The sequence below is a fragment of the Gobius niger genome (assembly GCF_951799975.1).
Source record: "Gobius niger genome assembly, chromosome: 2".
Taxonomy (NCBI): domain Eukaryota; kingdom Metazoa; phylum Chordata; class Actinopteri; order Gobiiformes; family Gobiidae; genus Gobius; species Gobius niger.
The window spans coordinates 36,122,059-36,142,467 of record NC_136853.1 but is presented as its reverse complement, the minus strand read 5'-3'; the positions used below and the strand labels follow the sequence as shown (position 1 = coordinate 36,142,467).

General features: G+C 39.1%; 1 protein-coding gene across 1 annotated transcript in view; it reads left to right on the top strand.

The window, feature by feature from the left end:
* The window catches only part of LOC306959435 (copine-8), a 122,226-nt gene that overhangs the window by 20,597 nt on the left and 81,220 nt on the right, over window positions 1-20,409 (top strand). The window contains exons 2-3 of the mRNA XM_079551546.1: window positions 8,948-8,988; window positions 19,186-19,232. Of these exons, the coding sequence (XP_079407672.1) occupies window positions 8,948-8,988; window positions 19,186-19,232 (88 nt within the window). The remainder of the gene's footprint in view (window positions 1-8,947; window positions 8,989-19,185; window positions 19,233-20,409) is intronic.

Sequence of the window (20,409 nt, the reverse complement as noted above, 5' to 3'; positions counted from 1 at the left end):
CAAAGACTAGACACAAGCAGCAAAGCATCAACTGCTCAGATTGTGGCAATGATACAAGTCACGTGAGAGACGACTGATTGAGACCACAATGAAGTGCACTGCAGTTATGAAAGTGTATGAAAGTTGGACTTTTCCACTGAGCTAATCTGAGCGACAACTTTCTTTGTCTGTTCTGTGTACGTTTACATTTATGCAGCCACTGTGAACTCTGAGACTCTGACTAACCCTCGGCTGAGTTGTTGTCATTATACCTCTGAGTTGAGGACACATTGGATGGAGAGACTGTTTGGATAAGCTTTCTTTTTATCTTTTGGTGTTTTCTTTTAAATCTATATGGACCATATACATGTCTAATAAAGAATGAGATATATACAGTGGGGAAAAAAAGGATTTGGCCAAAATCCAATAGAAAGTCTATGGGGAACTGACCAAATACTTTTTTTCCTCCCTGTCCTCTGTTGGGTTATTGCCTGACTTGGTCAGTATAAATGAAGTTTCTGTGTGTGACCACAGGGCGGAGTTATTTACTTTGCTGCAAGATCCCAATAAGCCGCGATCAATTCAATCAGCTCCACGTTAGGATCAGGTTCTACAGCCACAGGCACAGTTTTTTTTCTGCTTTTTCTGCAAATGTACATGCTATGAGTGATGCTGTGGCTCTGAATGCAGAGGAACAAACAAATTCCTTTATTGCTGCTTGTTCCAATGTTCTGGACTCTGGTGCTCCACTAAAACCTATGCACACCAAAACAACAGTGGTGCCATGGCTTAATGACACCACTCGTGAGGCCAGACACAAGTGCAAGCAAGAGGGTTACATTTTATTTTACACTAAATAGATTAATTGCACCTTAGATTTAGTGCAACATAGTCTGTTTTGTGACAATCTGTAATAAATTGTACCTATCTCATACATAAACAATGGAATAAAGTGTATTTGTAGTTTGGAGGAACATAATGTAATAAGACCCTTAGGGCTTAAGGTTAGGGTTAGAGTTGTGGTCTTATGTCTTATTGCATTATGTACCTCCAAACTACAAATACATATTCCATCGTGCAAATAACCCAGGTACAAGTGACTACACATTGTTACACAGCACATTACGTTGTACTGAATTTGACAGGTACAATGCATCAAGGGTAGTGTAAAATAAAGTGTAACCAGAAAGGGGAAGGAGGATAGATTACATGAAGTTCTCAAGGACAGTTGGAAATCTTACCAGAGAAGAAGAAAATAAAAGTATTCTTTAGATTTGATGGCAAAGAACAGTAATATATTTGTTTTAATTTAAAACTATTAATTGTGTGTCTGTAGTAAACCTAGCCCAATCAACTTCTTAGAATCTTCTCTTGAAACATGAGGCATCGTTAACTAATTTTAAAGACAAAATTGCTTTTATTAGGGCCAATATGAGCATATCACTCCATGCATCACCATGCAATCAGTCTGTACATGCTCTGTTCGGTTGTTTTCACAAATTTGAGCCGGTGAAAATACCTTATCTTATTCTTTCTCCCACGGATCCTGTCCCTCGCCGGCTTTTTAAAGACGTGTGGGCTACTATTGGCACATCGGCCTGTGATATTATTAATTGCGGCCTTATCTCAGGAGTTGTGCCATCTTTTTGTAAACAGGCTGTAATTGAACCTCTTCTCACAAAACAGGGGCTTGATCCCTCAATTGTGGATAATTGTTTATCAAAGATATTAGAAAAGAGTGTTCTGGAACAATTATAGCCTTTTATATGCACTTTTCCGACAGTTCCAGTCAGACTTTAAGGCCGTCATAGCACTGAGTTTGCACTTTTAATGACATGCTTTTAATGACAGATTCTGGTAGTTCTGCTATTTTAGTGCTTTTAGACCTGACAGCTGCTTTTAGTTTTGACACAGTTGACCAAACAATTCTTTTAAACCACCTGAAACACTGTGTGGGTGTCAGGGAGACTGATTTAATATCGTTTAGATCGTGCCTCAGTGGTCCGTCTTTTGTTCAGTGAAACTGGGGGACTCAACTCTGACCTCTGCCCCCCTGAATTGTGGAGTCCCTCAGGGTTAAATTCTCAGCCAAGTGTTATTTGCACTGTATCCCACTGAGTGTATTTTAAAAAATATATACGTTTCCCTATATCTTAGAAAGCCACAGAACCTTTGACATCCCTGTTGGATTTTCTTGGTTACGTCAAGGTGTTGTTGGCAGAAAATGTTCTCTGTTTTATATGAAGGAAAACCCTGGACTTCCTTTACAGCAGTATCTTTTTAAAATGTCTTAGAAGTCGTACACGCTTTTATTTCATTTGCGACTGGACTACTCTAACGCACTGTTAACCGGTATCATCCTAAATGCACTTGAGCCTTTCACATCGGAGAAATTCACATCACTCACATTTTAGCTTCATTGCACTGGCTTCATGGAAGTTTTAGAAATGATTTAACATTTTACTGTTTGGTTTTAAAGCCTTGAATGGACTGGCCCCACTGTTTATTTCTGACCTCCTCAAAATGTAACAACCCCCGCCCACACTGAGGTTCGAGGGCCGGCTCCAGCTCATGGTGCCTAAGACAAGCCGTAAAACTATTGGGGCACAGGGCCTTCTCCGTTGTCAGCCCTAAAATGACCCACTTTAATTCTCTGGATTTTAACACCGTGTGAGTTGTGTGGCCCTGTGTCTTTCTCTATTTTTTGTGTATTTGATTTTGTTATTTGTACTCTATTATATATATGTCATTTTATTTTATTCTTTCATTGTTATTTAGGTCATGCTATGTGCAGCACTCTGTTTATGATATGTGCTGTATAAATGCATTGGATTTGGATAATTGTGATGGTTGTGTGAAAAAAAACTGAGTTACTTCATGACAAAAGAAATGACCAAAATGACCCTGATTAGAAGTTTACATACCCTGGTGATCTTGACCTGATAATATGCACACAAGTTGACACAAATGGGTTTTAATGGCTACGAAAGGTAAGCATCCTCATCTGTGATCTGTGTTTGTAAGTATTGTGTGTGTATAAAAGGTTGCCTGGCCTGCCAAACTACATGTTTTTTCAAAGCTTGTCATCAGCCTGGAAGCTGCGCACGGCACGCACTTGGACGTTCCAACATGACAACGATCCAAAGCCCAAGGCCATGTCACCCTCTCAATGACCACAGCAGAATAAAGTGAAGGTTCTGGAGTGGCCATCTCAGTCTCCTGACCTCAATATCATTGAGCCACTCTGGGGAGATGTCAAACGTGCAGCTCATGCAAGACAGCCCAAGAATTTACAGGAACTGGAGGCTTTTTGCCAAAAATAATGGCCAGTTTTACCATCCGAGGAAATAAAGAGGCCCATCCACAACTACCACAAAAGAATTAAAGCTGTCATTGGTGTTAATGGGGAAATACACAGTATTAAGAACCAGGGTATGTAAACTTTTGATCAGGGTCATTTTGGTGCTTTCTTTTTTCATTATGATTTAAAAAGAGTAAACTCTCAAAAATGGCTAAAAAAAATCTAAAATTCTGCCAGGGTATGTAAACTTTTCAGGACAACTGTATGTGAGTGACTGTATCTAGTTCAATGAGCCGCTGCAGAGTCTAACCAGGTCATGGTCAAATTGAGATACAACCAGACTGACAAGGGGATAGGAGACTATGGGGACTAGAGAAGGAGAGGTAAAGGGGTTACCTGAGGACAAGAAAATAAAATCCCAGTGTGTCCTAAGTGACCAAACATATGAAGTGACAGGAGTGAAGAATGAACATTAAGCATAATGGCTAAAAAACAAATTTAGGGCTTTAAGACAGAAATGCCCATCACAAAATACTACAATCTGAGAGGAATATGAGGAATTACTAAATTACACCGGCCAAAAGAAAGGACAACCCTAAAATCTATGTGTATGTCCATGCCAGGAGTAACAGAGGATACAAAACTGTGTGAAAGTTTTGTTCAGTTTAAAACAATGTTTAAAAAGTATGTGATAATAAGTGCCAGGAGGAGACAGGAAAGTAACTGATGAACAAGCAAATGCACACTCTGTGATGCACAACCACTTTAAGGATGTGGTGTTATTGTAATAAAATAAATCCTGCAAAATTAGAAGCAAAGACCGAAACGTTGATTGTCCAAATAAACTATTTTTTGCAAGTTAGGCAGTGTGCGGGAATGATCTTTTTTATTAATAAAAGAAATCTTGCATATTAATGTTGTCAAAAGTGCAAATCATATTCTTTATTTATTGTGTGTTGCATGTAATAATATTAATAATAATAATGACTTACACTTGTATTGTGCTTTACATGCATGAAGACTGTTAAGTAACATGTGCAATAACCCCTTTGCAAAACTATGTGCAATAATCTCTGTATCAGCGCCACTTATTGACAACCTGCACTGTAAACTTTGCACCTCGATATTCTACTTTTTATAATCTGTTCTAATTTTTATCCTATTTTTATTTATTTTTATTCCCTTATTGTTTAAATTCTGCCCCTTAAGATTTTTGCTCTTACTTATTTATTATTAAAGATATCTCTTTGTTCTACTATTTAACGGTTTGCCCATTTCCTGTCTGTTTTGCACACCCTGAGTCTTATTGAATACCGATTGTAACCAGTGAATTTCTCCATTGTGAGATCAATAAAGGATTATCTTATTTCATCTTACATTAAGTTATGAATTCACACCATACTCAGTGGGGGTAAGCCCTAGCTGCCCCTGGGGTAGACTGATGAAAGCGAGACAGCCAATCTGTGCCTACCATTACCAACCACTCACAGAGACAAACACACTCTCATCCATTCTGGCCTATCGTGCGTGTTTTTAGTGGTAGGGAAAACCGCAGTTAACTCATTTGGTATTTTTCAACACAAAATCAGAGTTTGGTTGCCCATTTTAAATGCCAGGAAGCCACGTGAATACAATAGAACTTGATATAACAGAAATATGTGACAGTTTGGCATTTTCTAGAGGACGTGGACCGCTGCATCTACCTTTCAGTGAGACTATGTTGAAAAATACCATGAGCACAGCTGTCATTCAAGTCACTTCAGTGCCATGTGATTGGCTCTGGTCAGTTTCCATAGTAACTGTCCTCCTTGTTGGATGTTATTAGGGCGAACCTGATTGAGCAAATGCACAGAGGTGGGTCGCTGTGGGAGGAGTGGGACGATACCCCCCCCAGTCTCGACATAGAAGGCATTTCACATCATTATAGGTCAGTGGAAACACTTACTGCCGCGCTTTACTGCTCCACAAGCTGTTTGATGGCAACACAAGAGGGACAATTTTGTGAGGTGATTCCTGGATCGAAGGGGCCAAAGGAAGAGCAATGATTTGTGAGAAGTGGGGTGTAAAAAAGATATAAGGGTCTGACTTCTGAATTGATTTAAGATAGGGTATACTGTTCAAACCCTGCTATAACAAAGATTGCAGTTCAGATGCATTATGGCCCCGATGCCAAAACTGCACTTGGGTTTCTCACGCCTTGTTTTCCTTGAGTTTGATGGGTTTTCCCGTTTTCATCAGCAGAGTCAGCATCAACTACATTACCAGAGCAGAACATACGCAAGCAAACAGGAAGTGGAAACAGGAAGAGGGCTTGTGTCGTTGTTATGGTTTTATTAGTTTAGTTAGTTTATTTGAGCAACAGATGCAAACAGGTATAGTATACATATAACATACAGAAATTATTCACATTCAACATAAGAAGTATTAGTGCTGCTCAAAGGGAGTAGGAAGAAGTTAAGCAGTATTGTTAGTAGTTGAACAGGGCTATGAATCACTGTCTGTCCATGTGTCTGTGCGCCAGGTGTAGATTGTTATTGAGGGGGCTTCCACGTCTCAAGAGCGACGCTGCTTACGAAACATCACGTGACTGCAAATAATCTGATTGTACGGATCCGTTTGAGTTTGGCACGAGTGTGCATAAAAATACAGAGTCGTATCATTCTGGATCTGCCAGGGTAACAATATTTACGCACATTTCAGCACTGTGCCCTGCTTTGACCATCTCACAGTTTCAGAATTACCCCCTCTGCTCTCTTCTTATGAATGATTTAGGTGCCGTTCAGTGTAGTGGTACTTTTCTGTTTCTGCTGTGGTGACTGGCAGCTGTCAGCTGTTTCAGGTGTGACTCGGAGGACTGAGAAGTTGCTGATAAAACCATACATCACTCCTGTCAACCGTCAGTGGGAAGGTTTAGTTTGAGGTTAGTGGCTCAGTCAGTCATTCCAGTGACTCAGGTTTAGATGAAGCTTCAACAAACCTGTCTTCTGTGAACTGCATTTGTGGTTTCTGTGTTCCAGATTGTTTTACTGGATGCTCTTTGCCGTGTTTTTAGCACTGAAGGCAGCCAGCCACAGGGTGCTACCTCCAAACACACACTGGTCAGGTTATCCCACAGTAGTGGCACGGCTGTGTAGCGACACAAATTCATTGTATGGTTGTACAATGACAAAGAAAGCACTTGCTTACTTACTGAAATAATAAACCATATTTAGTAAAATTATGCTATTTCTGCTTGATTTTCATCTATGTTTTTTTTTTTTATCAACTCCTCCTTTTCTTTATCTTGGCTGGGAACCATATAACAGGTTTTGTTTTCTACTTCATAATATGTCAGCACATTTAATACCTGGAAATTCTTCACCATCTTCTATCAACAATCCTTGTAAGTGCTGATAATTTGACATAAAAACAAGTATAAGGAACCCAGTGTAATATATCTGGAGTGTAATGCTGCATTATGGAGATGAAAGCATATTCTTCAGCTTTAATGTTGTAGGACTTTTACAGAAACTATTGGTTCCAATTAGGGCCTCAACTAATGATTATTTTGGTAGTCGATTAATCTACCAATTATTTTTATGATTAATCGATTAATCGCTTGGCAGTGAATGGTGTATGAAGAAACAAACAAACATTTTTTTATCACATAAAGCTAAAGTGGTACCGCTTGTTAATGGAGTAAACTTAAAGTGAGTGTTTTTGGAGGCTCTTGGTGTCAATACTGACTCCTGATTGGATGAGACACAGACAGTTATTACTGAAAGTTTTAAATGTACAAAACAGTACATGCCCTAACTTGAAAAGCAAAGTAGATTTGTATTATTATTATTATTATTATTATTAGTACATTAATTGAGATAATGAAATAGAGGCTTTTTTATGATAACATCAGCTCCTCAGAAGACTCAGGGAGGTGCAAACTATTCTATTTTGATTTACGGATAAGGTTTGCTAAAGGGCCTTCAGTTTGATTACAAAATCTTACTGTTCAACTAATAGTTTTGTTTAGCGTTCCTTTTTAGGTAACTTAACGCATGCAGAGGTGCTAAATTTTTATACCTCAATTAAAGAACATTTATTCAGGCTGGCTTTCAACACATATTGACTCGACGGTTGTTGTTTTTATGTGAATTGGCTTTTTATTGATGTTGTCATGATTTTTGGCTGGCTGTTGTAAGATACTATTTATTGATTGATTGATTGAATGAATGAAAAGACATGTATGTACTGTATGTTCTTGGCTCATCACACTTCACCGTAACTGCACCGTTTGGCTACTGGCCAAATAAACAACTTTTTATTTTGCATCTGAAGAACCTAGAGAGATGTCAGTAAATAGATAACAAATGTGGTTTTCAAACAGTTGATGAATGCCGGTTTGGAGTCTTGTGTGTGAAGTGTGTGAAGATGTGTGCTGTATATGTGCGAAAGAGCCTAAGATAGGAGAAATAATAGATGAAAACAAAAAAGGAAATAGTAATGATCACAGTAACAACAACAATGATAAAATGTTAGAGAATATAACAAGTTCAAGTTTCAAGTTTAATGGTTTTGTATAGCCCAATATCACAACAGAAGTCGCCTCACAGGGCTGTACCAAACATCAAGGCAATAAAACAGAGCAATAAATATGACAATTCAAAGTTCAGGTAAATATAATGGCAAATATAATGTCCAATAGGAGGTAGCAATGGCATATAATGGCAATAGCATAACAATGACAGAACCTTCAGATTGGGCAAAAAACATAAATAAACAAAATAGGGACAATTATAGTCACAATAAACAAACACTAATGATAACATAATGAAAATAGCTCGCACCACGTTGCGTGCAGTGCAATTATATGGAATGCAAGTGAATGTTTTGCCACTTCGGGACATTACAAGTTTGAAAGCTTCTTTATCATTATCATTTTGCATATTTTAATGTCTAACATTATGCACGTTAGCATTTCTTTGTTGTCTTTTAATGACAAAGGACATCATTAAACACAAGGCCTCAAGCAAAACGTTTGAATGGTTACTACCTGCCACTTTATTTTATAGCTTCCCAAATTGGTTTTCTCATCACATTTGTTCTGCTTTCGATTCAGTTGCACACCATGCCTTTTCAAATGAACGCACAGTTCAATCAAATCAAGTGTCCTGTGCCTCTCCTGAATAAATTCCATTATTTTTTATGTTTGCCTCTGAGATACTGGTTTTCAAAGCAGAATAAAATGCACCCGGATAATATGGGTAAACTTTGGTACTAAACAGGTAATTAGATAGATTGGAACAAACTTTTTCATAGGGTTTTAAATACACACTGTGGGCTTGTAGAAGAAATATTTGGCCATTTCAAGTCTATAGAAACAGTTCTTAACCAGACACTTGGCTTTGGCATCAAGATATGAATTCAATATGTCTGTAAGGCATTGGCACATGCAAAAGACTTTACAAAGAGAGCATTTTCTCACATTACATTTATAATAAGCTTATTAATACCTTGGTAATGTTGTTTATTTTACTTTTCTTTTTATTTGGTATCAAGCAAACCCTTTTACATTTCACATTTGCACAAATAATTGGCTGTAAGAAATTTAAGTTTTGATGATGTAGCTTTTGACAGATTCCTTCCTGTTCATACTGTTACTGACCACCTTTCTGTTTATTGTGTTCACAGAAACCTGCTGGACAGAGACACCTTCTCCAAATCAGACCCAAGTAAGACCGAAATTCTGTTTGTCTTTAGAGGGCTTTGTTCTGCTGAACTTTTTACAACATGGTAGTTTCAATAGAATCAACAGAGAAAGGAGATACTTGAGTGAAGAGGATTTCTCTGCATCTCATAAGCCATTACCAAACTGAAAGTAATATGTTACATTTATTAAAAAAATATATAGACTATCAACACAAATAAGTGCACAGCTGTCTTTTTTTACCTGCTATTATTTACATTTATTTTATTTTTTCATTTTACATTGTTTTATGTCAGTCCAGAGTCTAGTATGATGACACGCAGGTCTGACTACAAGAACAAATTGTCATCGCTACTAGAAGACCTAATAAATCTAGTTCGTCCATCATCTCATAACACATTTTATTGATTTTCTGTATACTTAAAGCAGCACTAAGTAACTCATGCCCCTAGAGGCCATAAGCGCCACTGCAGGTGTCGTAGCATGTTGCGTTTTTTTTTTACTCATTAATTGTCCGTGAGAGTAAATACTACATTGATAGAAAAGACAAAGGGAGAGAGGGATATTGTACATCCAATCACACAAAGGAGATCATTTATTTCACTTAAACTTGGCTGTAAACACTGCTAAAGTGGCGCTAGCCCACAGTTAGCTTTGCCCGTTCGCCTGTTAGCTTCTTCATGACTCCATTAGTGTGTATTGGGCCTCCAACCCGTAGGCAGTGAAGTTGCAATTGTGTTTTTTTGGCCAGACACCAGGGGGAGATGTAAGACCCCCCAATCCATCAACACGTGTAAGGCCCCCAGAGGGACTACGAGAAGGATTTATTAAGATTAACAAGCTACTTAGTACTGCTTTAAAGATGACATATATAACAACAATTTCTCTTTTGAATTACATCACTCCTGAAATCAGACCTTTACAGAGTGTTACAGAGGAGAGGGACAGGACAGGGACTCAAAAATAAATTGTGATTATGAGGCCAAAAAATAAGGTGTGAGTCTGGAGCTTCCCTCTGCCCTCACCTCCTCTCACTGAGCGCCGCTCGGCTGCAGGACCGATGGGCAGTGTGTTGAAAAACAGGGATCATGTTATTTTTTTTCACTTCTACTTGAGTATAATTATTGTAAAGTAGCACCACTTCAATGTATATTTTTGGCAACTTCTGTTGATCGGGGTTATTGGGGACACTTGTTTTTTATATTTATATATTTTTGTGTCTGCTTAACAGTAAATAAGATTTCTGAACAAATTTGACCTTTAACTTATTAAACTTACACTTAAACATATCCATGAAATACCTACCTTTTGAGCTGAAGAACTTGCCGTTTCCACTCTCTATTAATAGAGGCAGAGAGGGACTCTTTGTCAGATCATATCTAGGTTTCAATGCACTATGATTCAAATGCTTTAGGGAGGAGTATGAAGGTACAGGCTCTTTTCTCTTCTGCTGCCTGTATATGTGACTCACCTCTCCGGGGATCGCTTGTCTCTAAGTGTGAGTTTGGCTCTGGGCTGATCTGACTAATGCACACAGACCAGCTGAGACCCTTCTGCCTATAGAAAAACAAAGACGGGCCATCCAACTCTTTGCTTACAGCCTGAAAGCCACAAGACTTCACTCAATTTAATATTTATTAGATCCCGAAGGACATTTTTTTTGTGGAGCCAGGAGAGAGATACAATGCATGCATCCTCGCAGTCGACAAACGAGACAAATATCCTGGGGTTATGCAGAGTTCGCAAATGGCTTCATTTTGCCCTTCCTCATGAGCTGAAGGGGTCGTTTATCAAGACAGGTGCTAAATAGCAAGTGCAAACTGATAAATGAGTAATTGACACATAAGTAAACGCTTGGTAAATTACCCCCTTGATGCATTCTTCACCATATAAACCTCCACTTTCCTCTGTGCCTCCATTAGTGATGCGCGGGTTGCGGGTTCCACCGCGGACCCCGCGGTTTGACCGCGGTTCGGGTCGGGTCGGGTCGTGAAATTCTCCTTTGATCGCGGGGCGGGTTGGGGCGGGTTGCTGCGGGTCAAAAAATGCCGGTCACGGGCACTCTATGCCTCCGTACACGCATTCATTGAATTCAGTCACAACTTATTCCGTCGTCTTTACAGCAGGTTTTTGGCGTAAATATACGTCGGATTTTCATAAAACAAGCAGCGTTTTGCAGCTTGTGATCCAGAGAACGCTTTTGTGGAGCTCATGTCTCCTATTTTCCACCGTATGTGCGACTGTGTGTGACTTCGCGTTAGGCCGACCTCTGCTCTCTTCCTCTCTCCCTCTTGCCCAGCTCTCTTCGGAGAGAGAGAGAGAGAGAGAGGAGGGGCTGACACGCCGGTACTGTTCATACGGATCATATTTGTAACGCGTAATATTTAATGGTTGCGGGTGCGGGGCGGGGCGGGCTGTAAAAATAGAACAACGTTGCGGGGCGGGCTGGGTCGCCTCCATCCTATTTCCATTGCAGTTCCCCGGTCCGTGAGTATGGAGGACCGTGGCTGCCAAAACTATAAATATATACATAAATAAATAAATAAATAAATAAATTTAAAAAAGATAAAATTTGCAAAGAAATGCGTGCAATTATGAGAATAAGTGCATTTATTTCTGTATTTATTTATTTATATATTTATTTATTTCTGTATTTATTTATTTATTTACATATTTATTTATTTTTGTATTTATTTATACATTTATTTCTGTATTTCTCTATTTATTTCTTTATTTCTGTATTTATTTTTGTATTTATTTATTTATTTATATATTTATTTATTTCTCTATTTATTTATTTATTTCTCTATTTATTTATTTATTTCTCTATTTATTTATTTATTTTTGCATGTATTTATTTATTTCTCTATTTATTTATTTATTTCTCTATTTATTTTTTTATTTATGCATTTATTTCTTTATTTCTGTATTTATTTATTTATTTCTATATTTATTTATTTATTTTTGTATTTATTTATTTATTTCTGTATTTATTTCTGTATTTATTTCTGTATTTCTCTTAATGAGATGCAAATCATGGGGTGGGTCGGGATGCCTCTGCTGTAAGCTCATTGGTCAATCTTTTTCCTTGCTCCAGAGCGTGTCCAGCATAGACGGCCATGTTGAGATCACCGTGTTCTCGCTATAGCCATGTCAGAACGAAAAAAAAAAAAAAGCATTCTTCCATATGCAGCAATTGCATTGTGTGTGTGTGTTTTTTAAACAAATAAGTAAATTATCCTTTGCTCTGGGTCGCTGAACAGCCTCCATTTTGGAGTGGTGAACGGTTGCATGTTGGACCTCAAGCATATCTAGTTGGGGACTGCTGTGCTATGTTCTAATGAGCTGAGAAGACTGGCGGACAGGAGAATCTGTAGTGTTGACTATATTATTTTCCGTTTGGATCAGTTCCGTAAAGTCCCGTCGCCAGACATCAGTCTTAAGGCGGCATTAGTATTACTATAAAGAACATATTTTTCGCACACTGATCATTACATTAAACATAATCAACAGCAAATATGACCAGACCAACTACAGCTGTAACATCAGTCCTCGTGGCGGAAACGTCAGTAGGCCTACATGCGTTTCTCCGAGCTGAGCCTCCTCATCAACACATCCTTCTACTCAGACTTGAACTTAGTGAGGTCCTTTTCAAAAGCAGCTGAATGAGCTGGGCCTTGCGTCTGTGCAGAATACTGCGCCGATGCAACGAAAACACGTTTCTGAGCGTGGAAAACGACCGGACTCTGGGGCTGTAGAACGAGCGCCTGCACCCCCACACTCCCCCCACACACACCCCCACACTCGCGCCACCGTTTGTACCATGAATATGGCTCGGTCAGTGCTGTGGCCGCGTCCACTTTTCAGTCTCTCTCAGCTTCACTGAAAGCTCCAGTGTCTGAGTGTAAAACGCACACTTCGAACGCGGGGACTTTTCGGCGGACTTCAGCGCTTTGTAGTAAAACACACACGAGCACCTGTCACTGCCTTTGCCTCTCACGAGCATCGTGGACTCTCAGGGCGGAGGATGATCGTTGATGCCCCTCTATCATATCACCTATATTTTATTTTGTGCCCAGACAACACGGGAGCCGTGCGCAATTGCGCACGAGCGCAGCTTGGAAGGAACCGTGTCAGAGAAAGAGAGAGAGGGATGAAATGCCGCCTCCGTGCTAGAGGAGGAAATAGGCTACTTGTTGTGGAGTTTGGGCTGGTCTAATCGGGCAGAAAGCGCGAAAGTAACACTGTGCAATTGAGTGATCTTTGCCCAATTTGTAGAGGTTTGTAGTGGGCACACGCATCTTGACAGCATGGCGCTTCTCAGCGCACGCCTGTAATGTACATGTACGCACTTTGCGCGAGAGAGCTCGTCGCGTGCGGTGTATTAAACCGATTGAAAGCGCAAAGTAACACTTCGTACATGAGTGATACGTATCTTGGTCCGGTTTGTCGTGGTTATCCGGCAATCCTGCATGTTTTCTAGTGGTTATACCCGTCGCTATGGGCTGGCCATACGGGGCCATGCCCGCCCCCCCTGACACAGATGTGGTGTAGTAGACTACGTGATACGCAGACATACGCCGTATAACCACGAGAAGGCCTGCAGAACTGCTGTATAACCACTACAAATTGGGCAAAGATCACTCATTTGCACAGTGTTACTTTCGCGCTTTCTGCCCGATTAGACCAGCCCAAACTCCACAACAAGTAACCTAACTATTTCCTCCTCACGGAGAGAGAGGACCGGCGGCATTTAATCCCTCTCTCTCTTTCTCTGGCACGGTTCCCTCCACGGGAGCCGTGCGCAATTGCGCACGGCTTCTGCCCGATTAGACCAGCCCAAACTCCACAACAAGTAGCCTATTTCCTCCTCTAGCACGGAGGCGGCATTTCATCCCTCTCTCTCTTTCTCTGACACGGTTCCTTCCAAGCTGCGCTCGTGCGCAATTGCGCACGGCTCCCGTGTTGTCTGGGCACAAAATAAAATATAGGTGATATGATAGAGGGGTATCAACGATCATCCTCCGCCCTGAGAGTCCACGATGCTCGTGAGAGACTTTTGGCAAAGGCAGTGACAGGTGCTCCTGTGTATTTTACTACAAAGCGCTGAAGTCCGCCTCACTCATAAGTTCAAGTCTGAGTAGAAGGATGTGTTGATGAGGAGGCTCAGCTCGGAGAAACGCATGTAGGGCTACTGACGTTTCCGCCACGAGGACTGATGTTACAGCTGTAGTTGCATGGTCTGGTCATATTTGCTGTTGATTATGTTTAATGTAATGATCAGTGTGCGCCAGGGCTACGCGAATACCGAAAAATATGTTCTTTAGAGTAATACTAATGCCGCCTTAAGACTGACGTCTGGCGACGGGACTTTACGTAACTGATCCAAACGGAAAATAATATAGTCAACACTACAGATTCTCCTGTCCGCCAGTCTTCTCAGCTCATTAGAACATAGCACAGCAGTCCCCAACTAGATATGCTTGAGGTCCAACATGCAATCGTTCACCACTCCAAAATGGAGGCTGTTCAGCGACCCAGAGCAAAGGATAATTTACTTATTTTTTTTAAAAACACACACACAATGCAATTGCTGCATATGGAAGAATGCTTTTTTTTCTTTTCGTTCTGACATGGCTATAGCGAGAACACAGTGATCTCAACATGGCCGTCTATGCTGGACAAGCTCTGGAGCAAGGAAAAAGATTGACCAATGAGCTTACAGCAGAGGCATCCCGACCCACCCCATGATTTGCATCTCATTAAGAGAAATACAGAAATAAATACAGAAATAAATACAGAAATAAATAAATAAATACAGAAATAAATAAATAAATACAGAAATAAATAAATAAATAGCGAAATAAATAAATAAATACAGAAATAAATAAATAAATGCATAAATAAAAAAATAAATACAGAAATAAATAAATAAATAGAGAAATAAATAAATACATGCAAAAATAAATAAATAAATAGAGAAATAAATAAATAAATAGATAAATAAATAAATAAATAGAGAAATAAATAAATATATAAATAAATAAATAAATACAAAAATAAATACAGAAATAGATAAATAAATAGAGAAATACAGAAATAAATGTATAAATAAATACAAAAATAAATAAATATGTAAATAAATAAATAAATACAGAAATAAATAAATATATAAATAAATAAATACAGAAATAAATGCACTTATTCTCATAATTGCACGCATTTCTTTGCAAATTTTATCTTTTTTAAATTTATTTATTTATTTATTTATTTATGTATATATTTATAGTTTTGGCAGCCACGGTCCTCCATACGTGAGGCCTTTTCTGTCTGTTTGGCTTCCCCTACAAGCTCTCAGTTTGTGAGGTGGCTTCTCGAGTACAATAGCGAAGGTTCTAACAAAGATTGTGTCAAGAAACATACCCATCCAAATAACAGCTGCAGCCAATAAACCTAGAAAAAAAGGTGACACCCTATGATATTTTGCTGGACCGCCTTTAGCTTTGATTACAGCTGTGGCATTGTTCGGGTTGTGATAAAACTCTCTGCTGCTAAGACTATGCGCCCGGTTATCATTTCATGAGAGCACAGAGTGACTCTGTTGGGATCATTCCGGTTTCCTGATGTGAAACAAAATTGTATTATGCCCGAAATGCAGCTGTTTGTGGGTCTAATTGTTTTTACTGTATTTTCCGGACTATAAGTCACACTTTTTTTCTGATGCTCCGGAGCGACTAATATGGCACCGCAGGCAAATCGACCAGCAGAATGAAAGTTTGGAGTGAGCGAGAAAACGGAGGTTACTCTTACCGCAATGAAGAAAATAGGGATGCACGGATACCACTTTTTCTAAAACCGATACGAGTATGAGTACTTTGATTTAAGTACTTGCCGACATGGAATACCGATACGAGTACAAGGCATTTTCTTAGATGTTTTTTAGACTGACTTTTTCACAGCTAATTAGTTAGTAATTAGTTAATATACTCATTTACATTTCCTTGAGTAAAGTAGGCTACATTTTTAAGAAAAGTTATATCAGAATTAAACAGATGCCATTTTACTTTAAAAAAAAAAAAAATTGTATTATTTTTAATGCACTGTCCATCATAGACAGAACAGCTCATGTCCAAAAGCTCCTCAATGCTTGTGCTTTATTCATTTATCTGTTTTTATTTAACGATAGTATTGAGGTTACTTAGCATCATCATTAGTTACTGCAGCTAATTTGTCTCTTCTCGCCTTTACTACAGCCCTGTGTAGATTTTCTTGTGTGTTTATAGCAATTTTGATTGTTTTGCTCAATATTGACATGCTGTAGCTCTTAATTTTGGATTTTCTGAGAACTTTTTAGTCGCTGGGTTAGTTTTTCAGATGAATAAGTCCCTGGGCAAATAACGGTGTAAGAGTCGCCAAAACTGTTAGACAGGAGTTAGCGGCTAGTTTAGCAACATTAGCCTGTATCTTGTATAAACTGCAGACTCCACACTGCAGCACTAACAACATTTAGCTCAGGTTAAATCCAGCACAGACTCTGATTTAGGGAGTGTAGTCTTTATTAATGTCAGCTCTATGTGGAATATTGTATTTCCACTAAAGAATTCTCCAGTTTGTTGCTAATCATGGGCTAAAAGCTAGACGTCCACAGCAAAGAGGAACGAGTTTGCAAATGAGAGCTAGAAAAACGTGCTGCTGGGAGAGGCTTGTCAACGGTGCAGTTTCGCCTTCATGCCCAAGTAGTTGCCAAGGCCATTGTTCAGAAGTGACACCGAGGATGAAGAATTCAATGGATTTAGTGATTTGGAGTGAGATCAAGAGTTTGGTATGTTCTTTATGCTATAGTTATCTGAACTGTTTATAACTGTTTTATACGGAAGCCTATTCAGAATGTTTTTTTCTTCATTCGGCAATTTTTGGCTAGTATGTCTTACACTCCGGAGCGACTTATTGTCCGGAAAATACAATACTATTTTAATTGATTTAATATAAAATGATAGCTGTAGCAAACGTGCACCACCAAACGTCCTCAAACCATCGCTGCACTCGCGGATCACCTTCTGTCTGGGCCTGAAAACTGCATAGGTGAGGTTCAGAGTTTACTTACACGTCCGCAACTTCCCATGTGTGTTTTCGTCAATCCCAAACTTTACAGGAAACATTGCGCCTGTTACTTTTGGGCTCATTTTGTATGTAGGAGAGCTTCATAAATGAGACCCCAACAGGGAGAGTAGTTGGTGTACAACAAGTTAATGTTGACTGAAGTTAAAGCTGCGCTGCCTGAAAGCTGGAGGTAATTAAGTATAATCTCTCAGCTGTTACCTAAATGCTGTGTTCTTATCTCTCACAGACCCTCCCGCACATCCCGTCGTTCATGTGAGTTGATTAGAAACACTGTGCTGATTTAGCCTCTGACTTCCTGGTTCGCACTGTAGTAGGGCTGGGCAATTAATCAACATTTAATCGAAATCGCAATCTCTACTTTGGTCAATCTCAATAATTGTCATGGGACTTTATAATCGACAGGTTTACAGCCATTTCTTTGGCACAAGCAGTACCTCGTTTGAGAGTTTGGACAAAACAATGGAAGATTTGTGTGAGTTAAGATAATATCAGATAGCTCTTGATCTTGCTCTCTTTAATGCTCTTGCACCGCGGGTGTTAAATGAGACTTGATGAAAGCATTTGTTTTTGTTTGAGCTGAGGTTTGAATAAAACATCTATTTTATGAAGCAGCAAGATGTATTTAATTTATAAGGAAAAAATAAAATCGAATCGAAAATCGAGATCGACGAATATGGGGAAAATAATCGTGATAATTGCCTAGAATGTGTAAGTATATTGACACACAACAGCGCACATGTTTTTTTTTTTCTTTCACAAATGCTGTGTTTACATAGATCTATAGTGCCAAATTAAGTTTACTCTAATACAAAATAATAGTTTGATTACCACAGTGTAGGAGTGGGCGATATGACAATATTAGACCGTCTTATGATCTCCAGGGCTGACAATCTGTCATTTGTGTAAGATCGTTTATCACGATCCAAAGCACTTCTGCACAGTCGGCTGTTATCCTGCTTCTGTCAGGAAACACAAGCCGTGAACTTTCGTGGGGCTCCAAGGCACTGCTCTGAAATGGTTTAATTTGTATTTTAAAGATCAACGTTTTTCAGTGAATGTTGGGCCGCATGCTTATCATCTGTCCAATCTCTCTGTCCCTCGAGGGTCCATTTTGGGTCCTTTGTTATTCTCTGTATCGTAAGAAAATTTAAACCGTTATTTTATTTTGCCTCTTACAATAAACGTTCTTTGTGTAAAATTGAGGAGCCTGTTGTGGCTTGCAGGCCTCTGTATCAAACCTATCCACTAGAATTGCATATTAAATGATATTTTCTATAGAATTAAGCTGAACTTGCAGACTAAGAGAGACGTCAGCAAAGGAAGTTGTCTGTGATGACGGTGAGACGGATGATTGTGTTGAGAGTTTCTTTTGCTGAGCAGCTTTTTGATTATGCTGAGTGTGGCATCTTCAAGGCCCTGCTATGAAGCGGTGTGACAGGGGAGAGGGCACTACAGAGAGACCAGAGGAAAAACGTGTCACCAGCTGTTTAATATTTGCCTCAGAATGAGAGAGAGGAGGACAATCATGCCCCAGGCAAACACTTCTTGATGTCATTTATGAAGATTGACGTTTCACATATTCATTTTCAATATGGCTACAGTACATCTGTGCTTTGACCAGAAGCTTTGAGACATAGGCAGTTTATTTCAGTCAAACTCGAAAAGCAAAGCTCTTAACCATGGTCATAAACTGTAGCTGTGTGTGACCAGAGAACTCCTTAAGATCCTCTCGTAGGTGCTGGAGGAGGTGTGCATAGAGATGGAAGTTTGGGGGTTGTCATCCAACCAAAACTCTATGTATGTACCACTGTGTAAATAACATTAAAGCTGTGCTTAAACAAAGCATGATAAATGCCTCCAGTAATTTTCCTTTTAGACAATTGTTTTGTTTTGGAAAATTGCAAAAAGGATGAAATTATGCTTTCAAATCGAGAAATATACTGTGCTTTGATGTTTATAATTCATGATTTTTCAGGCTTCACTGCCTTTGTTCTTTTTGTCCATGTTTGGGTTGACGCAACTTTTCAATATAAACTGAGTTACAAAGTCCCTGTTAGTCTGGCTCAGTGTAAACTGTTTTTTTTTTGTGCTTTTATTACAGTATGTGTCCTCTACACACAAGGAATGGGCAACAAGGAGTGGAGAGAGGTAGGAACTCATAACATCATCTTGTGTAGATCTTTATGGTTCTCAAATTAGTTTAAAATGGCTTTCGTTTATATTGAAAAGAATTATAATATTTTTCATTCTTCCGTAACAGTAACTTATGGGGTGTGACAATTAGGGCCGCTGCGATAACTGCATTCACCGCATATCACCAGTCAAACCGCACTAAATCTCAGGCAACTGCGGTCACCGTCTTCAGCTGACATTGTATTGAGTACACTTCGTGATTATTCGCAAATATGTGCCGGAGACACTGGTGTGGGATCAGAGATTGGAGTCTTGCAGGGAAACACAGCAAAATGCACCAATCAACAACTGCTACCTTTTCCGTAATGATTTGACACCAATCCGCTACTTTACAACATGGAGAAAGACGCGTGATCACTTTGGCGGTTTCATTCACAGACGGCCACTGGTCCACTGTGTTATGACCACATTACAATCGCCACAATAGCTTTTTATATCATATTAAGCAAGAATAAAAGGTGAAAATTGCAGCACCTCCTACTATAATTAGCCTATGTTCCTGTGACGTCCCCCTTGCTGTTATTTAATAAAACTGCACTTCATCGCAAACCGCGGTATTGAGGCACGCAATATGGACCGCGGCAGCCCGAGTGACAGTATCCTGAATTTTGCGATTTGTTGCTATATTTTGCGGCGCACGATGATACCAATAGTTTTTATTCTAATATCAATGCATTTTATGACATCATGCATCTTAATAAGGCAGTGCTGATCCACTGCTTTCACAATCAGTAGAGGCCAATAAATGATCAAAAATACATTCAGGACACTTGGCCCAAACAATTACACAAATACATTGCTTTTATTGCCACTGACAGATCAATAGGCACATTTAATAAGGGAGGTATCTTTTATTCATTTATAAAAAAAAAGGAACAATGCACACGAAAACAAACGTAAATCATGAAAAAGGTCTTTTGCACATCTTTCTTTAAAAATTGTGATGTGTTGTAGGTTATTTTGTGTCATATATCGACTGTATCAGTGTATCATGAGGTTATTGTTATCGTAACATTTAACTTCATGACTATTTCAGTCTGTAATGTTTCATGTAAATCTAAAACTAGAATAAAGTTTGTTTCTGAATGAAAAGACATCCATCTGCCCTTTTTATAATTATAAAATTAGTGTC